Source organism: Mobula hypostoma, chromosome 6, assembly GCF_963921235.1.
Source record: "Mobula hypostoma chromosome 6, sMobHyp1.1, whole genome shotgun sequence".
NCBI lineage: Eukaryota > Metazoa > Chordata > Chondrichthyes > Myliobatiformes > Myliobatidae > Mobula > Mobula hypostoma.
The window spans coordinates 183,022,030-183,038,623 of NC_086102.1; the positions used below are offsets into that span (position 1 = coordinate 183,022,030).

At 43.0% G+C, this 16,594-nt stretch overlaps 1 protein-coding gene across 1 annotated transcript in view; it reads right to left on the reverse strand.

The window, feature by feature from the left end:
• Nucleotides 1-16,594, reverse strand: part of lrp2a (low density lipoprotein receptor-related protein 2a) — a 404,078-nt gene that overhangs the window by 237,415 nt on the left and 150,069 nt on the right. Inside the window, 5 exon segments of the mRNA XM_063052409.1 lie at nucleotides 348-495; nucleotides 4,447-4,610; nucleotides 9,186-9,314; nucleotides 13,955-14,132; nucleotides 14,229-14,457. Of these exon segments, the coding sequence (XP_062908479.1) occupies nucleotides 348-495; nucleotides 4,447-4,610; nucleotides 9,186-9,314; nucleotides 13,955-14,132; nucleotides 14,229-14,457 (848 nt within the window).

Genomic DNA, 16,594 nt, shown 5'->3' on the forward strand with positions numbered 1-16,594 from the left:
AATCATTTTAAAATATTATCAAGTCACATTTGTGAAAGAATCAACTTATAGACAAAAGTTAAGTTTCAAATCAAACATTTCGAAAAGGAGCACCAGAATCATAATGGTATAAAAATTAACTATTTACACCAGAGGTTCCCAACCCTTTTTATGCCATGGACCCCTACCATTAACTGGTCTAGAGTAATATAATAATCCAATTTGCATATCAGCAGGTAGGTTGGATTAAGTTATATTTCAAGAATTATTATAATGAAATTTTGGAATTTAAAATTTATGCATTTGTAATTATATTAGTGCTAAATGTTAATTTTCTTCTATGTGAATTCATACCCATTTAAGCATACTAACCTCAATGGACTGTTGGTCTAAGTTGGTATAGTAAAGGTTCATTGAAATCCAGTCAAAAGCCAAACCCATAGGGGAACCAATGATGGAAGCTGGGGCAAACACTGTCCTATTGGTCCCATCTAACTTCACACGGTGAATTTCTCCCTAAAGACACATAAATCAGATTAAGGAAAATCCGCACAGCCTCCAAGTTCAATGTTCAAAGTAAATGTATTCTCTAAGTAGATATATGTCACCATATACAACACTGAGATGCACTTCCTTGCAGGCATACTCAATAAATCTACAATAGAACAATAACTATAACAGAATCAATGAAAGACCATACTAACTTTGCCGCTCAAACAGTGTAGAAAAGACAACAAACTGCACAAGTACAAGAAAGAAAGAAATAATAATGAGAAGAAATAAAAGCAACACAGACAAAATGCTTGAGAAACTCGACAGGTCAGGCAACACCTATGGAAAAACATAAGCAGTCAACGTTTCGGGCCAAAACCCTTAATCAGGATTTATTCCTCTGTATAGATGCTGCCTGATCTGCTGAGTTCCTCCAACATTTTGTGCATGCTGCTCTGGATTTCCAACATCTACAGAATCTATTATGTTTATGAAGGAGGGTCAGTTCAGATTTGTAAAATTGCATACAAGGCAAAACAAACAAGATGCATGAGGAATTCAGCAGGTCAGGCAGGCAGCATCCATGGAAAAGATAGTCGACGTTTTGGACTGAGACCCTTCTTCGGGTGGGGAAAGGAAGGAGGAAGACACCAGAATAAAAAGACAAGGGGAGGGGAAAGGGGATAGCTAGAAGGTGATGGGTGAAGCCCAGTGGGTGGGAAAGATAAAGGGCTGGAGAAGAAAGAATCCAATAGGACAGGAGAGTGGACCATGGGAGTAAGGGTAGGAAGAGGGATCCAGGGGGAAGTATAGCAGGAAAGAATAAGTAAAAGGTCAGAGTAGGAAATAGGGGAAGGGTGTGGGGTGGTGGAGTTTTGTTCAATGGAAGGAGAAATTGATATTCATAACATCAGATTGGAGAGTAGCCAGAAGGAATATAAGGCTGGCCTCAGTTTGCACAAGAGGAGGTCATGGTCAGACATATTGGAAAGATCACAGTCGTAGTCATACTTTATTGATCCCAAGGGAAATTGGTTTTCGTTACAGTTGCACCATAAATAATTAAATAGTAATAAAACCATAAATAATTAAATAGTAATGTGTAAATAATGCCAGGAAATAAGTCCAGGACCAGCCTATTGGCTCAGGGTGTCTGACCCTCCAAGGAAGGAGTTGTAAAGTTTGATGGCCACAGGCAGGAATGACTTCCTATGATGCTCAGTGTTGCATCTCAGTGGAATGAGTCTCTAGCTGAATGTACTCCTGTGCCCAACCAGTCCATTATGTAGTGGATGGGTGACATTGTCCAAGACGGCATGCAACTTGGACAGCATCCTCTTTTCAGACACCACCATCAGATTCAGGTCTGTCAGTTATTCGTGAGTACTTTTTAGGATCACTAACTCTTTGAATCAATGCTAGACTTTGTAAAATCTGCTTGGCACTGCATAAGTGGGGGCTAAGCATAACTGTAAGGTAATTAAGCTCTTCCAAACAATGCACATCTTTAATTATCATATCTCTTCCAGATGCCACTGCAATTTCTTTTCAGAATGTGTTCAAAGAAGACAGTATTAGCATGATTAGATTTAGAGTCATAGTCATCGAAAATTAGAGCACAGAAACAGGCCCCTCAGCCCATCTAGTCTGTGCCGACCATTTAAACTGCCTACTCCCAGACCAGAGCCCTCCACACCCCTCCCATCCATGTACAGTACCGATCTAACTTCTCTTAAACGTTGAAATCGAAACTGTATCCACCACTCGCACTGGCAGCTCATTCCACACTCTCACCACTCTCCCAGTGAAGATGGTTCCTCACATGTTCTCCTTTAACATTTCAACTTTCACCCTTAACCATGACCTCTAATTGTAGTCCCACCCGAACCTCAGTGGAATTACAAACAAAAGAAAATCTGCAGGTGCTGGAAATCTAAGTAACACACAGAAAATGCTGGAGGAACTCAGCAGGCCAGGAGGCATCGATGGAGAACAGTACAGTCGATGTTTCAGGCCCAGACCCTTCACCAGGGTTGGGGGAAAAAAAGATGAAGAGTCAGAGTTAGAAGATGGGGGGAGGGGAGAAAGAGACACAAGGATATAGGTGAAACTGGGTGGGGGGAATAGGTGAAGTAAAGAGCTGGGAAGCTGATTGTTGAAAGTGATACAGAGCTGGAGAAGGGGGTATCTGATAGGAGAGGACTAAAGGCCATAGAGGAAAAAAGGAAGGTGGAGGAGCACCAGAGAGAGGTAAGGAGATAAGGTGAGAGAGGGAAATGGGAATGGGGAATAGTGAAGGTTGGGGTTGGGGCATTACCGGACATTCGAGAAATTGATGTTCATGCCATCAGGTTTAATTCCACTTCCCATTCCCATTCCCATTCCAACACGTCAGTCCATGGCTTCCTCTACTGTCACGATGAGGCCACACTTAGGTTGGAGGAGCAACACCTTATATTCGTCTGTGTAGCCTACAACCTGATGGCATGAACATTGATTTGTCGAGTGTCCAGTAACGCTGCCTCTCTCCCCTTCACCATTCCCCATTCCCATTTCCCTCTCTCAATTTATCTCCTTGCCTGCCCATCACCTGCATCTGGTGCTCCTCCCCTTTGCTTTCTTCCATGGCCTTCGGTCCTCTCCTATCAGATTCCCCCTTCTCCCGCCCTTTACCTCTTTCACTAATCAATTTCACAACCCTTTACTTCACTCGTCCACCACCCCCTCGATTTCACCTATTACCTTGTGCTTCTTCCTCTCCTCCCCTCACCTTCTTACTCTGACTCCTCATCTTGTTTTCTCCAATCCTGATGAAGGGTCTCAGCCCAAAACGTCAACTGTTTACTCTTCCCCACAGATACTGCCTGGCCTGCTGAGTTCCTCCAACATTTTGTGTGTGTTGCTCCATAGAAAAAGCCTGCTTGCATTTACCCTATCTATAAGACTCATAATTTTTGTATACCTCTATCAAATGTCCCCTCAATATTCTACATTCTAGGGAATAAAATTCTAACTTATTCAATCTTTCCTGACAACTCAGGTCCACCAGTCCCAGCAATATCTCTGTAAATTTTCTCTGTACTCTTTCAACCTTTCCTGAAGATAAGTGGTCTGTATACAGTGCTAATTAACCCAACAACCCACACATTTTTGGGAAGTTGGAGGAAATCTACTTGATCTTAGGAAGTCCATGTAACTCCAGGCTCGAGATTATAGATGCTGGAAACCTGGAGGATCTAAATGGTCATGCAGCATCTACAGAAGGAAATGAATGGGCATTGTTTTGGGTCGAGACCTTTTACCTTTTACCTGGACTGGAAAGAGGGGAGAGAGCTAGTACAAAATGGTGGACGGAAGGGGAACAGCAAGAGTGTCAAGTGACAAGTGAAAGGTGCTAAGTGAGGGGTGAAAGGGGGAGGTGGGAATGATGTCAAAAGCTGGGAGGTGAGAGGAGGAAGTGGCAAAGGGCTGAAGATGATGGAATCTGATCGGAGAGGACAGTGGAGCGTGGAATAAAGGGAAAGAGCTGGGGAGGAGTATATGGTTCATTTCCAGGAGTTCTTCCAGCACTTTGTGACAATGTCGAACGTCATAATTGACTCAGGCTTCTGGAACTGTGAGGCAGCAGCTGCACCACTGTGGGAGAAAGAGAGTGCATTCTTGAAATTCGGTGCTTGATGTGCACCTTGAGCTCTTCTGAGGAAGATATCATTTTCCAGTTAGACCCTGTTTGGGTGCCTCTCTGAAGCATCTGAGCTGAAATGGAAAACTCAGTAAAATGGCAATTTGACCGAAGCATCCTCAGTTAACGATAGTTGATTTGGCCTCAGCTCACCCGGAACAGTGAAGAGCATGGCACCTATTTAGCAAACGTAAACTGGCAATGCAATGAGAACGTTCAATGTTACCCATTTGTCATTACTTTCCAATTTTAAGTGTTTCAGATTCAGTCACAAATCCTACATTTGTACTTACTGGATGCTCGACCCAATACATCATATTGTCTTCATCAAAATCAACATCAAAACCATTCTGAACTCCTGCTATTGGAACCATGGCATCACTAGTTTTGTCATCAGGGTTCAGGGAAATGCCAAAGATGATGCTGTTTTTCACAACAATTAGGAAAGGTTCTTCATCTGAGGAGGATGAAAGAAAGTAAATTCAAAAGTTGGTGGATATTTCAGAATCTTAACAAAACCTGAATTTGTACCAAAGACAACAAGGGCAAAACAAAGTTGAAGCAGAGTTCGGCTATCTAGACCCACCCCATACCACAAACCGCACCAGCTTTCAATAAGAGCATGACTGAATTGATGCTGCAGTAGAAATTTCCTCCTTTTGCAATAAATAAGTGTGAAAACAAACTAGGACCACCCATCAGCATTTTTAAAAATTCTTAATACATACTATATATGAGTCATTATACAGTGTCAGAGAAAATAATTTGCTGACTGTTGGACAAAAGTCATCAACTGAACTTACATTAATAAATTGGGCCAAGGATCTGTGTTTGAGACAAAAGCAGTGAATTGTCAATCACCATAAAACTACCTCAGAGGACGAGAAAATATTATTGTACGCACACCACCCTCAAGCTGGAGGAGCAACATCTCGTATTCTGTCTGGGTACTCTCCAAGCTGATGCCATGAATATCGATTTCTCCTTCTGGTGAACAAACCCCCCCCCTTCTATTCCCCACTCTGACCTTTTACTACTACTCATCTGCTAATTACTTCCCCTTGGGTGCCTTCTTCCTTCCCATTTCCTATTGTCCACTCTCCCCTCCTATCAGATTCTTTCTTCCCAGGCCTTGACCTTTCTTACCCACCTGGATTCACTAATCACTTTCCAGCTAGCCTCTTACCCCCCAACCCTCGACCTTTTAATTCAGGTGTATCGCCCCTTCCCTCTTAGTCCTGCTGAAGGGTCTTGACCCGAAACGTCGACTGTTTAGTCTTTTCCATACATGCTGCCTGACCTACTGAATTCCTCCAACATTTTGTGTGTGTTGTTGCATATGCACTTGTGCAAATCTGAGATGACCCTCCTTCATAAACACAAAACATTCTGTAGATGTTGGAAATGCAGAGCAACACAGCAACACTGCTGGAGGAATTCAGCAGATCAGACAGTATCTATAGGGAAGAATAAATCCTGATGAAGGATTCCAGTTTGAAATGTCAACTGTTTATTCCTCTCTATTGATGCTGCCTGAGCTGCTGAGTTCCTCCTGCATTTTGTGTGTGACCATTCTTCACACTTCATTTTGAAACACAGTTCAAAAAAGCATTTCGTCTGATCATCACTGAAAACAAAAAAAAATTGCATCTAACACTCTCCAGTTGCATTACATCTTGCAAAATTACTTTGACCCTGCACTTCATTTAAATGCATCTGCAGTATCTATCCCTCATCCATGCAGCAGTTCAGCTGCATCATTGGGTATGCAGTACTGTGCAGAAGTCTTTAGCTAGGATGCCTAAGACTTTTGCACAGTACCGTATTTGTCAACGTGCAGCAGAGAGTGGGGTTGTAAACCTGAAGGAACAAAGGATGCTGGGAATGGTGAAGGGGTGTGGCATGGGTACAGACACACCCAGCCCTGAGACAGTCTAATGTGCATAAGTTGGGGCTTACGGTTTTCCTTTCGCCGATCCTCCTTTGATCTCCCCGGCTTTGTCGGCTCTTGGCCCCACTCTGAGTCGAGCCCGATGACCTCTTCTATGGTTACACTAGCCTTGTATTTTTCTAAGCTCCATGTACCTATCCAGGAGTCTCTTAAAAGACCCTATCATATCCGCCTCCACCACCACCGCCGGCAGCCCATTCCACGCTCACCACTCTCTGCATAAAAACTTACCCAACATCTCCTCTGTACCTGCTTCCAAGCACCTTAAAACTATGCCCTCTCGTGCTAGCCATTTCAGGCCGGGGGAGAAAGCCTCTGACTATCCACATAATCAAGGCCTCTCATCATCTTATACGCCTCTTTCAGGTCACCTCTCATCCTCCATCACTCCAAGGAGGAAAGGCCGAGTTCACTCAACCTATTCTCATAAGACATGGTCCTCAATCCAGGCAACATCCTTGTAAATCTCCTCTGCACCCTTTCTCTGGTTTCCACATCCTTCCTGTAGTGAGGTGACCAGAACTGAGCATAGTACTCCAAGTGGGGTCTGACTAGGGTCCTATATAGCTGCAACATTACCTCTCGGCTCCTAAACTCAATCCCACGATTAATGAAGGCCAATACACAGTGCCTTCTTAACTACAGAGTCAACCTGCAGAGCACCTTTGAGTGTTCTATGGACTCAGACCCCACGATCCCTCTAATCCTCCACACTGCCAAGAGTCTTACCATTAATACTATATTCTGCCATCATATTTAACCTACAAAAATGAACCACCTCACACTTATCTGGGTTGAACTCCATCTGCCACGTCTCAGCCCAGTTTTGCATCCTATCAATGTTCCGTTGTAACCTCTGACAGCCCTCCATACTATCCACAACACCCCCAACCTTTGTGTCATCAGCAAATTTACTAGCCCATCCCTCCACTTCCTCATCCAGGTTATTTATAAAAATGACAAAGAATAGGGGTCCCAGAACAGATCCCTGAGGCACACCATGGGTCACCGACCTCCACACAGACTATAATGGAATTGACTAACGTAGACTATATTGGAATAGAGAGAGTTCCTGTAATTCAATCTGTTGTTATATCATTTCCTGGCTGTTCAGTGTACTTCAGCTGCATCACTCCAACAGCAATTAAAATTCAGATAATTTACAAAATAAAAATTACTTGTTTTTTTGGTATAATCTCATCACAATGAGAAGACCATAAGACCAGAAGACACAGGAGCAGAATTAGGCCATTCAGCCCATTGAGTTTGCTCTACCATTCAGTCATGGCTGATCCCAGATCCCACTCAACCCCATACATCTGCCTTCTCGTCATATCCTTTGTTGCCCTGACTGATCAGGAAACAATCAACTTCCACCTTAAATATACCCACAGACTTGGCCTCCACTGCAGTCTGTAGCAGAACATTCCACAGATTCATTACTCTCTGGCTAAAAAAATTCCTCCTTACCTCTGTTCTAAAAGGTCGCCCCTCAATTTTCAGGCTGTGCCCTTTAGTTCTGGATACCCACACCATAGGAAACATCCTCTCCACCTTATCTAGTCCTTTCAACATTCGGTAGGTTTCAATGAGATTCTCACGCATTCTTCTAAATTCCAGTGAGTACAGGCCCAAAGCTGCCAAATGCCACTCATATGTTAACCCCTTCATTCCCTGAATCATCCTTGCGAACCTGCTCTGGACTCTCTCCAATGACAACACATCCTTGAAGACCATGAGGAGCAGGAAAAAAAATTTTGAAGAAAAATACCACATTAATGTCATTGTCAAGGTGAATTGTTTCTTTAACGTTGTTATAGCTTTGGTTGGTGGTGGGGATAACTTCCACTACCTATTAAATGCACCCAATGGCATGCATCTCAAATAGCATCTGACAACCAAGTCCAGCTCCTGGCCTTCACACGCAGCATAGCTACTAGGCCCGATGGAACCATTTCTACAGACAGGAGAAGGTGCAAGGGTGGGTTACTGGTGCCTTACAACCAGTCACTTCAGGCAGGTGGGGCTCATCAGTCGAGTTTGGCAGCTCATCTAAGGGAAGGAAAACTCTGATCTCAAACCTCCTTGTGGCTATACCCACTCATGGGGAATGCTTTGGGAGTAAACCCTGCGGAAAAAATCCACAGCTGGAATCTCTAAGGCAGTGGTATGTTGAGTTCAACACTGTCTGGTAACTCCTGTGACACTGCTGGTACCAAAACATATTGGTTTCTGCTGACGCTTTGGGTTCATCAGATGCAATGGGACGGGGAGTTGCTATATGGGCAACAACTTGCCTTCTATATTGTACGGCTCTATCTTGCGTACCAACGCAGCTTGGATGCAACACCCATGGTCAATCCTGAGCAACAGAGGCCATCACTATAGGGCACTTTAAATTTCAGCAGAGCATTAATGATTTCAGAGTAAGAGTAGAAGCTACAATGAAATTTGAATGTATCCGTGATTTTGTCTACCTGAAGACAAGAGGGGGAGGGATCCTCCTGCCTTCTCCTATCATTTCGGATCTCCCCCTCCCGCTCACACTTTCAAATCTCTTACTAGCTCTTCCTTCAGTTAGTCCTGACGAAGGGTCTCAGCCCGAAACGTCGATTGTACCTCTTCCTAGAGATGCTGCCTGGCCTGCTGTGCTCACCAGCAACTTTAATGTGTGTTGCTTGAATTTCCAGCATCTGCAGAATTCCTCGTGTTTACGAGATCATTAACCATAATCTTTCATGTTCATTGATAATCTCAAATAGAATTTTTATATAAAACTTTTAAAATTTCTGTTTTTTGCACTACTCATCTTAATTTAACTACTTAATAAACATATAGATACTTACTGTAATTCAGTTTTTTTCTATTTATCATTGTACTTCTGCCACAATGTTAACAAACTTCATGACATATGCCCGTGATATTAAACCTGATTCTGGTTACATATTTTTCTCCCAGTAATGCACGTCTACGAGTCACTATAACTTGAGAATTTGAATTATTATTTCTGCAGCACAACTAGGGATTCATTACTAAAGGAGAGCATTTTATGACGAGAGGTAACGAGTGACATTATCGCACCTTTACTACAATGCTCCATATCGGACATCAGTTTCCAGCCCGAAGGGCAGACACATGAATACCATTTAGGTGGTGATGCAGACAGGAGGCACAAATGGCTGCAGGGGTTTGAGAGACATGGATTCCAGGCTACAACATAAAATATACAAATATCCATAATTACACAGAAATCACTATTGTCAGCAAGACTTGTTAAGCAAAATAGTGTACAAAAATGACTGGAAGAACTTTAAGACATTTTAGTTTAATACAGAATTCAGAACTAGAAAATATTTGCATCATAAAGTGACTGATGATGGGTACAATATCGTTGCTGTAAGCTTGAATGTAATCCAGGCAGAAGATATTTCCATATTGTTTTCCTATTATGGAAATAGTAAGCAAATACAGTTTAGACCAAAAGACCATAAGACACAGGAGCAGAATTAGGCCAACTGGTCCACTGAGTCTGCTCCATCATTCAATCATCTTTTTTTCTATCCCCGTAACCTTTGATGCTATGTCCAATCAAGAACCTCTCAATCTCTGCTTTAAATAAACCCAACAACCTGCCCTCCACAGCTGCATGTGCCAACAAATTCCACAAATTCACCACCCCTTGGTTAAAGAAAGTTATCTACATCTCTGTTTTGAAAGGGGCTATCCTGAGGCTGTGCCCTCTTGTCCTAAACTCTCCCACCATGGGAAACATCCTTTCCACATCTACTCTGTCTAGGCCTTTCAACATTCAAAAGGTTTCAATGAGATCCCCCCCTCATCCTTCTGAATTCCAGCAAGTAGAAACCCAGAGCCGTCAAACGTTCCTCCTATGATAACCCTTTCATTCCTGGAATCATGCTTGTGAACCTCCTCTGAACCCTCTCCAATGCCAGCACATCTTTTCTAAGATAAGGGTCTCAAAACTGTTCACAACACTCAAGGTGAGGCCTCACCAGTGCCTTATAAAGCCTCAGCATCACATCCTTGCTCTTGTATTCTAGACCTCTTGAAATGAATGCTAACATGGCATTTGCCTTCCTCACCACCAACTCAACCTGTAAGTAAACCTTCAGGGTGTTCTGCACAAGGATTCCCAAGTCCCTCTGCATCTTAGATTCCTGGATTTTCTCCTTGTTTAGAAAATAGTCCGCACATTTATTTCTACCACCAAAATGCATGATTATGCATTTTCCAACATTGTATTTCATTTGCCACCTTCTTGCCGATTCTCCTAATCTGTCTAAGTCCTTCTGCATCCTATCTGTTTCCTCAACACTACTTGCCCCTCCACCAATCTTCGTATCATCTGCAAACTTGGCAACAAAGCCATCTATTCCATCATCTAAATCATTTATATACAGCATAAAAAGAAGTGGTCCCAACACCAAACCCTGCAAACACCTCTAGTCACTGGCAGCCAACCAGAAAAGCATCGTTTTATTCCCACTCGCTGCCTCCTACCAATCAGCCAATGCTCTAACCATGCCAGTAACTTTCCTGTAATACCATGCGCTCTTGGTAAGCAGCCTCATCTGTGGCACCTTGTCAAGGCCTTCTAAAAATCGAAATATACAACATCTATAATTTCCTTTATGCTGCCTTCCTCCTTTCTTAAAGAGTGGAGTAACATTTGCAATTTTCCCGTCCTCTGGCACCATGCCAGAGTCCAGTCATTTTTGAAAGATCATTTCTAATTCCACCACAACCTCTAAAACTAACTCTTTCAGAACTCTAGGGTGCAGTTCCTCTGGTCCGGGTGACTTATGTACCTTTAGGTCTTTCAGCTTTTTGAGCACTTTCTCTCGTAAAAGTAGCTGCACCCACTTCTCTTCCTTCACACACTGCAACATCAGGCATACTGCTAGTGTCTTCTACAGTGAAGACCGACGAAAAATACTCATTTAGTTCATCAGCCATCTCCTTGTCCCCCGTTATTATTTTTCCTGTCTCATTTTCTAGTGGTCCTATATCCACTCTCATTTCTCTTATTTTTAACATACTTGAAAAAACTTTTACTATATACTCTGATATTATTTGCTAGCTTGCTTTCGTATTTCATCTTTTCCCTTCTAATGATTTTTTTTAGTTGCTCTCTGTAGGTCTTTAAAAACTTCCCAATCCTCTATCTTCCCACTAATTTTTGCTTTGTTGTATGCCCTTTCTTCTGCTTTTCCAATAGCTTTGACTTTCTTTGTCAGCCATGGCTGTAATATTTTACCATTTGAGTATTTCTTCATTTTTGGAATACACATGTCCTGCACCTTCCTCATTTTTCCCAGAAACGCACGTCATTGCTGCTCTGCTGACATCTCTGCCAGCAGCTCCTTCCAATTTACTTTGGCCAATTCCTCTCTCATACCACTGTAATTTCCCTTACTCTACTGAAATACTGCTACATCAGACTTTACTTTCCCCCTATCAAATTTCAAGTTGAACACAATCATATAATGATCATTGGTTCCTAAAGGTTCTTTTACCTTAAGCTCCCTAATCACCTCCGGTTCATTACATAACACCTAATCCAGTATAGCTGATCCCCTAGTAGGCTCAATGACAAACTGCTCTAAAAAGCTATCTTTTAGGCATTGAACAAACTCACCCTTTTGAGATCCATTACCAACCCGATTTTCCCAATCGGCCTGCATGTTAAAATCTCCCATGACTACCATAACATGCTCTTTTGACTCGCCCTTTCTATTTCCTATTGTAACCTATGGTCCACCACCCAGGCACTGTTGGGAGGACTGTATAAAACTGCCATTAACGTCCTTTTAACCTTGCAGTTTCTTAACTCAACTCACAAGGGTTCAACATCTTCCGATCCTATGTCACATCTTTCTACTGATTTCATGCCATTCTTTACAGGTAGAGCCACACCACCCCACCCCACCCCCGCCTACCTTCCTATCCCTCTGATACAATGTGTAACTTTGGACATTCAGCTCCCAACTACAACCATCCTTCAGCCATGATTCAGTGATGGCCACAACATTATACCTGGCAATCTGCAACATGGCAACAAGATCATCCACCTTATTTCTTATACTATGTGCATTTAGATACAACACCTTAAGTACCATATTTGCTATCCTTTCTGACTCTGCATCCCTAATAATTTGATACTCAGCCTGTTGGCTGCAACTAAGTCCCATCACCTGCCTGCCCTTCCTGACAATCTGACTACACACTATCTCTACCTTTTTATCATCCATCCTTTCCTGAGTCCCTTCACTCCAATTCCCAGCCTCCTGCCAAATTAGTTTAAACCCTCCCCAACAGCTCTAACAAACCTGCCAGTGAGAATATTGGTCCCCCTCGTGTTCAGGTGCAACCCGTCACTTTTAAACAGGCCATACCTCCCCCAGAAGAGATCCCAATTGTCCAAGAACCTGAAGCCCTGCCCCCTGCACCAGTTTCTCATCCATGCATTAATCTGCCGAATGATCCTGTCCCTACCCTCACTGGCACGTAGCACAGGCAGCACTCCAGAAATTGCTACCTGGGGGGTCCTGCTTCTCAGCTTTCCACCCAGCTTTCTAAATTCTCTTTTCAGGACCTCATTGCTTGTCCTTCCTATGTCATTGGTACCAATATGTACCAAGACATCTGGCTGCTCCCCCCTCTCTAAAATGTTGTGGACGCAATCTCAGATATCTCTGAGCCTGGTACCTGGGAGGAAACATACCATCCGGGTGTCCCAGAATCTCCAGTCTATTCCCCTCACTATCGAGTCCTCTATCACTGCTACTCCCTTCTTCTCTCACTTTCCCTTCTGCACCACGGACCCATGCACAAAGCCTGTAACCTCGTCGCCGCGAGGTCATCCCCCACAAAACTACCCAAAGCGGTATACTTGTTTTTGAGGGGAATGGCCACAGGGGTGCTCTGCTCTTCCTGCCTATTTCCGTTTCTCCTGACAGTCACCCAGCGACTCGCCTCCTGCAACTTCGGGGTGACTACTTCCCTATAACTTTGAACAATTATATCTTCGCTCCCCCGTACAAGTTTAAAACCAGAAGAGGAGGGGAATTTTCTATGAGTTCAATTTACCATTAAACTTTACTTGCTGAGTAAACGCTCACAAGCTCCATAGTCCTGAAGTGTTACCAATTTTGAATATCAATAGTACAAACATTGTGGCATTTACCGTTTGATGTTTCAGTTATTAAACAAGCACTAATATTATTAGGTCTCTCAAAGTCGAATCCTACATCTCTGTCGTGAGAGGTGGAAATAGGTAAGGAAGACCAACAGGGCTCTGGTGAAGCTGTATAGGCCAATCCCCTGTACAGTGGATGCAAAGGTTTGAAGAAACATTGATGAACTCCAACCATACCACTGACTTCAGAGGACGATGGAGACGAGAGGTCATTGCTGGCCTTACCTCCACTGGAAGCTAAGGGCCCAAATAAGTATGTAAAATATTAGGGTGGCAGAGCTCCTTCCGTCCGCAAGCCTGCAGGTCACCCTTGGGCAAGGTGTAGCACCTGCATAGCCCACCCCCATCAATCAGGGTCACATGAAGCCATGGGAGCAGGTGGTGGATGGTCATATGAGCAGTAAGTCCTGCAAGTCCTAGTTATATGACCACTGACGCCAGGCAGACAATCCCTGAACAGTATTGATAGGGGGAGCTCACATATATTGTAAACATAATGTCCAGAGTAAGACAATGGCAAACCACGTCTGCAGAATTTGCCAAGAATAATTATGGTTATGGAAAGACCATGACTGCATCCATCGTACAACATGGCACATAACAAATGAAAGAATTAATACTTTTGACATACCAGGAGGTTGCCTTACAGAATGAATGGCAGCAATTCCAAGGGGCTGTACAATATTACTGATCATCACAGTCTGATTCCTTCCATGCCACTTATTTACTCCAACAACACGGTTGGAATGCCGATCAGTCCAATACACAAAATCTTCAAAAATGGTTAAGGCATGTGGGTGTCTCAATATCTACAAAAGAGAGTGTTATGATCTGAAATACATACTTTCTATAGAATGCATTCAGCTATTTCCTAAAATAAACAGGTGATCTAATATTTCACTTACTAAGTCACTTGCCAAAATTTGTCTCCTGTTATTTCCATCATAGTCACAGTATTCAATAAAATCCAAATATGCATCAGCAAAGTAAAGTAGTTTAGTTGGATAATCAATACTTAAACCGTTGGGCCAGTAGATCTTGTTGCTTATCAGAACAGTTCGCAATGTGCCATCCATGCTGGCTTTTTCTATTCGTGGATTTCTTCCCCAGTCTGTCCAGAACATTAGGTGGATACTACAAAGTAAAAATCAAATTAATAAAACCAATTAAAGATCACAATATCTCTCCAGCACTCTCCAGGACCATCAACAGTGCTGGATCTCAGTTATTTTCTGATCCTTAGGGTTCATCCGGGGGCAAGAAGAACAAGGACTCTTAATTCTTAGTGATCCTTTATTTTAAAGTTTAAACAAACATACAAGTACTAGGCAAACTAATTGAGGAGCTGAGAAGAAACAGAGATTCAATGAAAAGAAGAAGAAAAGAAAAGCTGGCACCCCTGAAAAATCTTTATAATCCTGTTCCCTTTATAGTCCAGACAACAGAAATTCCTTAGATAAGAATAAACCAATCAATAGTTGCAGAATTACATCACGTGGGAGAAGTATTAACACTTAGTCAATGAAAAATGAGGAAGGTGATAAACCGTTATGTAACTGGGAGAAAGAAAACTGAGATTCGGAGCGGGAGTGTGGACGAAGCCTTTTTTAAATTTTTCGGTTTTTTCATCAGCGTCGAGAGAGTCAGGACTGTGCAGGCATGTGACGTCATGGAGGGAAACGAGGAAGATTTAAAAGGACTCAAATCCTGATTTGAGTTTAATTCGGAGAAAGAAGACTGAGATTTGGAGCGGGAGTGTGGAGGAAGCCTTTTTAAATTTTTTTTTTAAATTTAAATTTAAACTCTTGTGCCCCTTGACAATAAGTACTCCTGTTTGAGTACTGTTGGGGGGTGGGGGGCGCAGCTTACCTGGGGGAAGCAACAGCGGTCGTGCCTCCGGCACAGAGTCCGGCCCTGTAGCTAAGAAGGATAGGGAACGGAAGAGGAGGGCAATAGTAATAATAGGGGACTCAATAGTTAGGGGGTCAGATAGACGATTCTGTTGACGAAGTCAGGAGACCCGAATGGTAGTTTGCCTCCCTGGTGCCAGGGTCCGTGATGTTTCTGATCGCGTCCAAGAAATCTTGAAGTGGAAGGGAGAGGAGCCAGAGGCCGTGGTACATATAGGTACCAATGACATAGGGTGGAAAAGAGGAGAAGTCCTGAAAGAAGAATACAGGGAGTTAGGAAGGGAGTTGAGAAAAAGAACGACAAAGGTAGTAATCTCAGGATTACTGCCTGTGCTACGCGACAGTGGGAGTAGGAATGCAATGAGATGCAGGATAAATGCATGGCTGAGGGATTGGAGCGGGGGCAGGGATACGGGTTTTTGGATCATTAGGACCACTATTGGCACAGGTGTGACCCATACAGAGGGGATGGGTTGCACTTTAATCATAGGGGGACCAATATCCTGGTGGGGAGATTTGCGAGGGCTACTGAGGTGACTTTAAACTAGAATGGTTGCGGGGAGGGAATCAAATTAAGGAGACTAGGAGAGGAGAGGTTGATGTAGGGGAAAAAGAAGAAGAAGATAACAAATTTGTTTGCTCATTTAAGGATAAACAGAGAGTGGGAGGTGGCGAGTATCTTAAATGTATCTATTTTAATGCTAGGAGCATTGTAAGAAAGGTGGATGAGTTTAGACCATGGATTGATACCAGGAAATATGATGTTGTAGCTATTAGTGAAACGTGGTTGCAGGAGGGGTGTGAGTGGCAACTAAATATTCCAGGATTTTGTTGCTTCAGGTGTAATACAATAGGAGGGGCAAGAGGGGGAGGTGTTGCATTGCTTGTCAGAGATTATATAACAGCGGTGCTCTGGCAGGATAGATTAGTGGACTCGTCTAGGGAGGCTATTTGAGTGGAATTGAGGAATAGGAAAGGTGTTGTGACGCTTAAAGGGGTGTATTATGGACCACCTAATGGGGACCGAGAACTGGAGGAACAAATTTGTAAGGAGATAGCAGATATTTGTAGTAAGCACAAGGTTGTGATTGTAGGAGATTTTAATTTTCCAAAATAAGACTGGGAAGCCCATTCTGTAAAAGGGCTGGATGGTTTGGAGTTTGTAAAATGTGTGCAGGATAGTTTTTAGAAGCAATACATAGAGGTACCAACTAGAGAAGGGGCAGTGTTGGATCTCCTTTTAGGGAATGAGACAGGGCAGGTGACCGAGGTATTTGTTGGGGAGCACTTCGGATCCAGTGATCACAACACAATTAGTTTCAGTGTAATTATGGAGAAGGATAGGACTGGACCTAGGATTG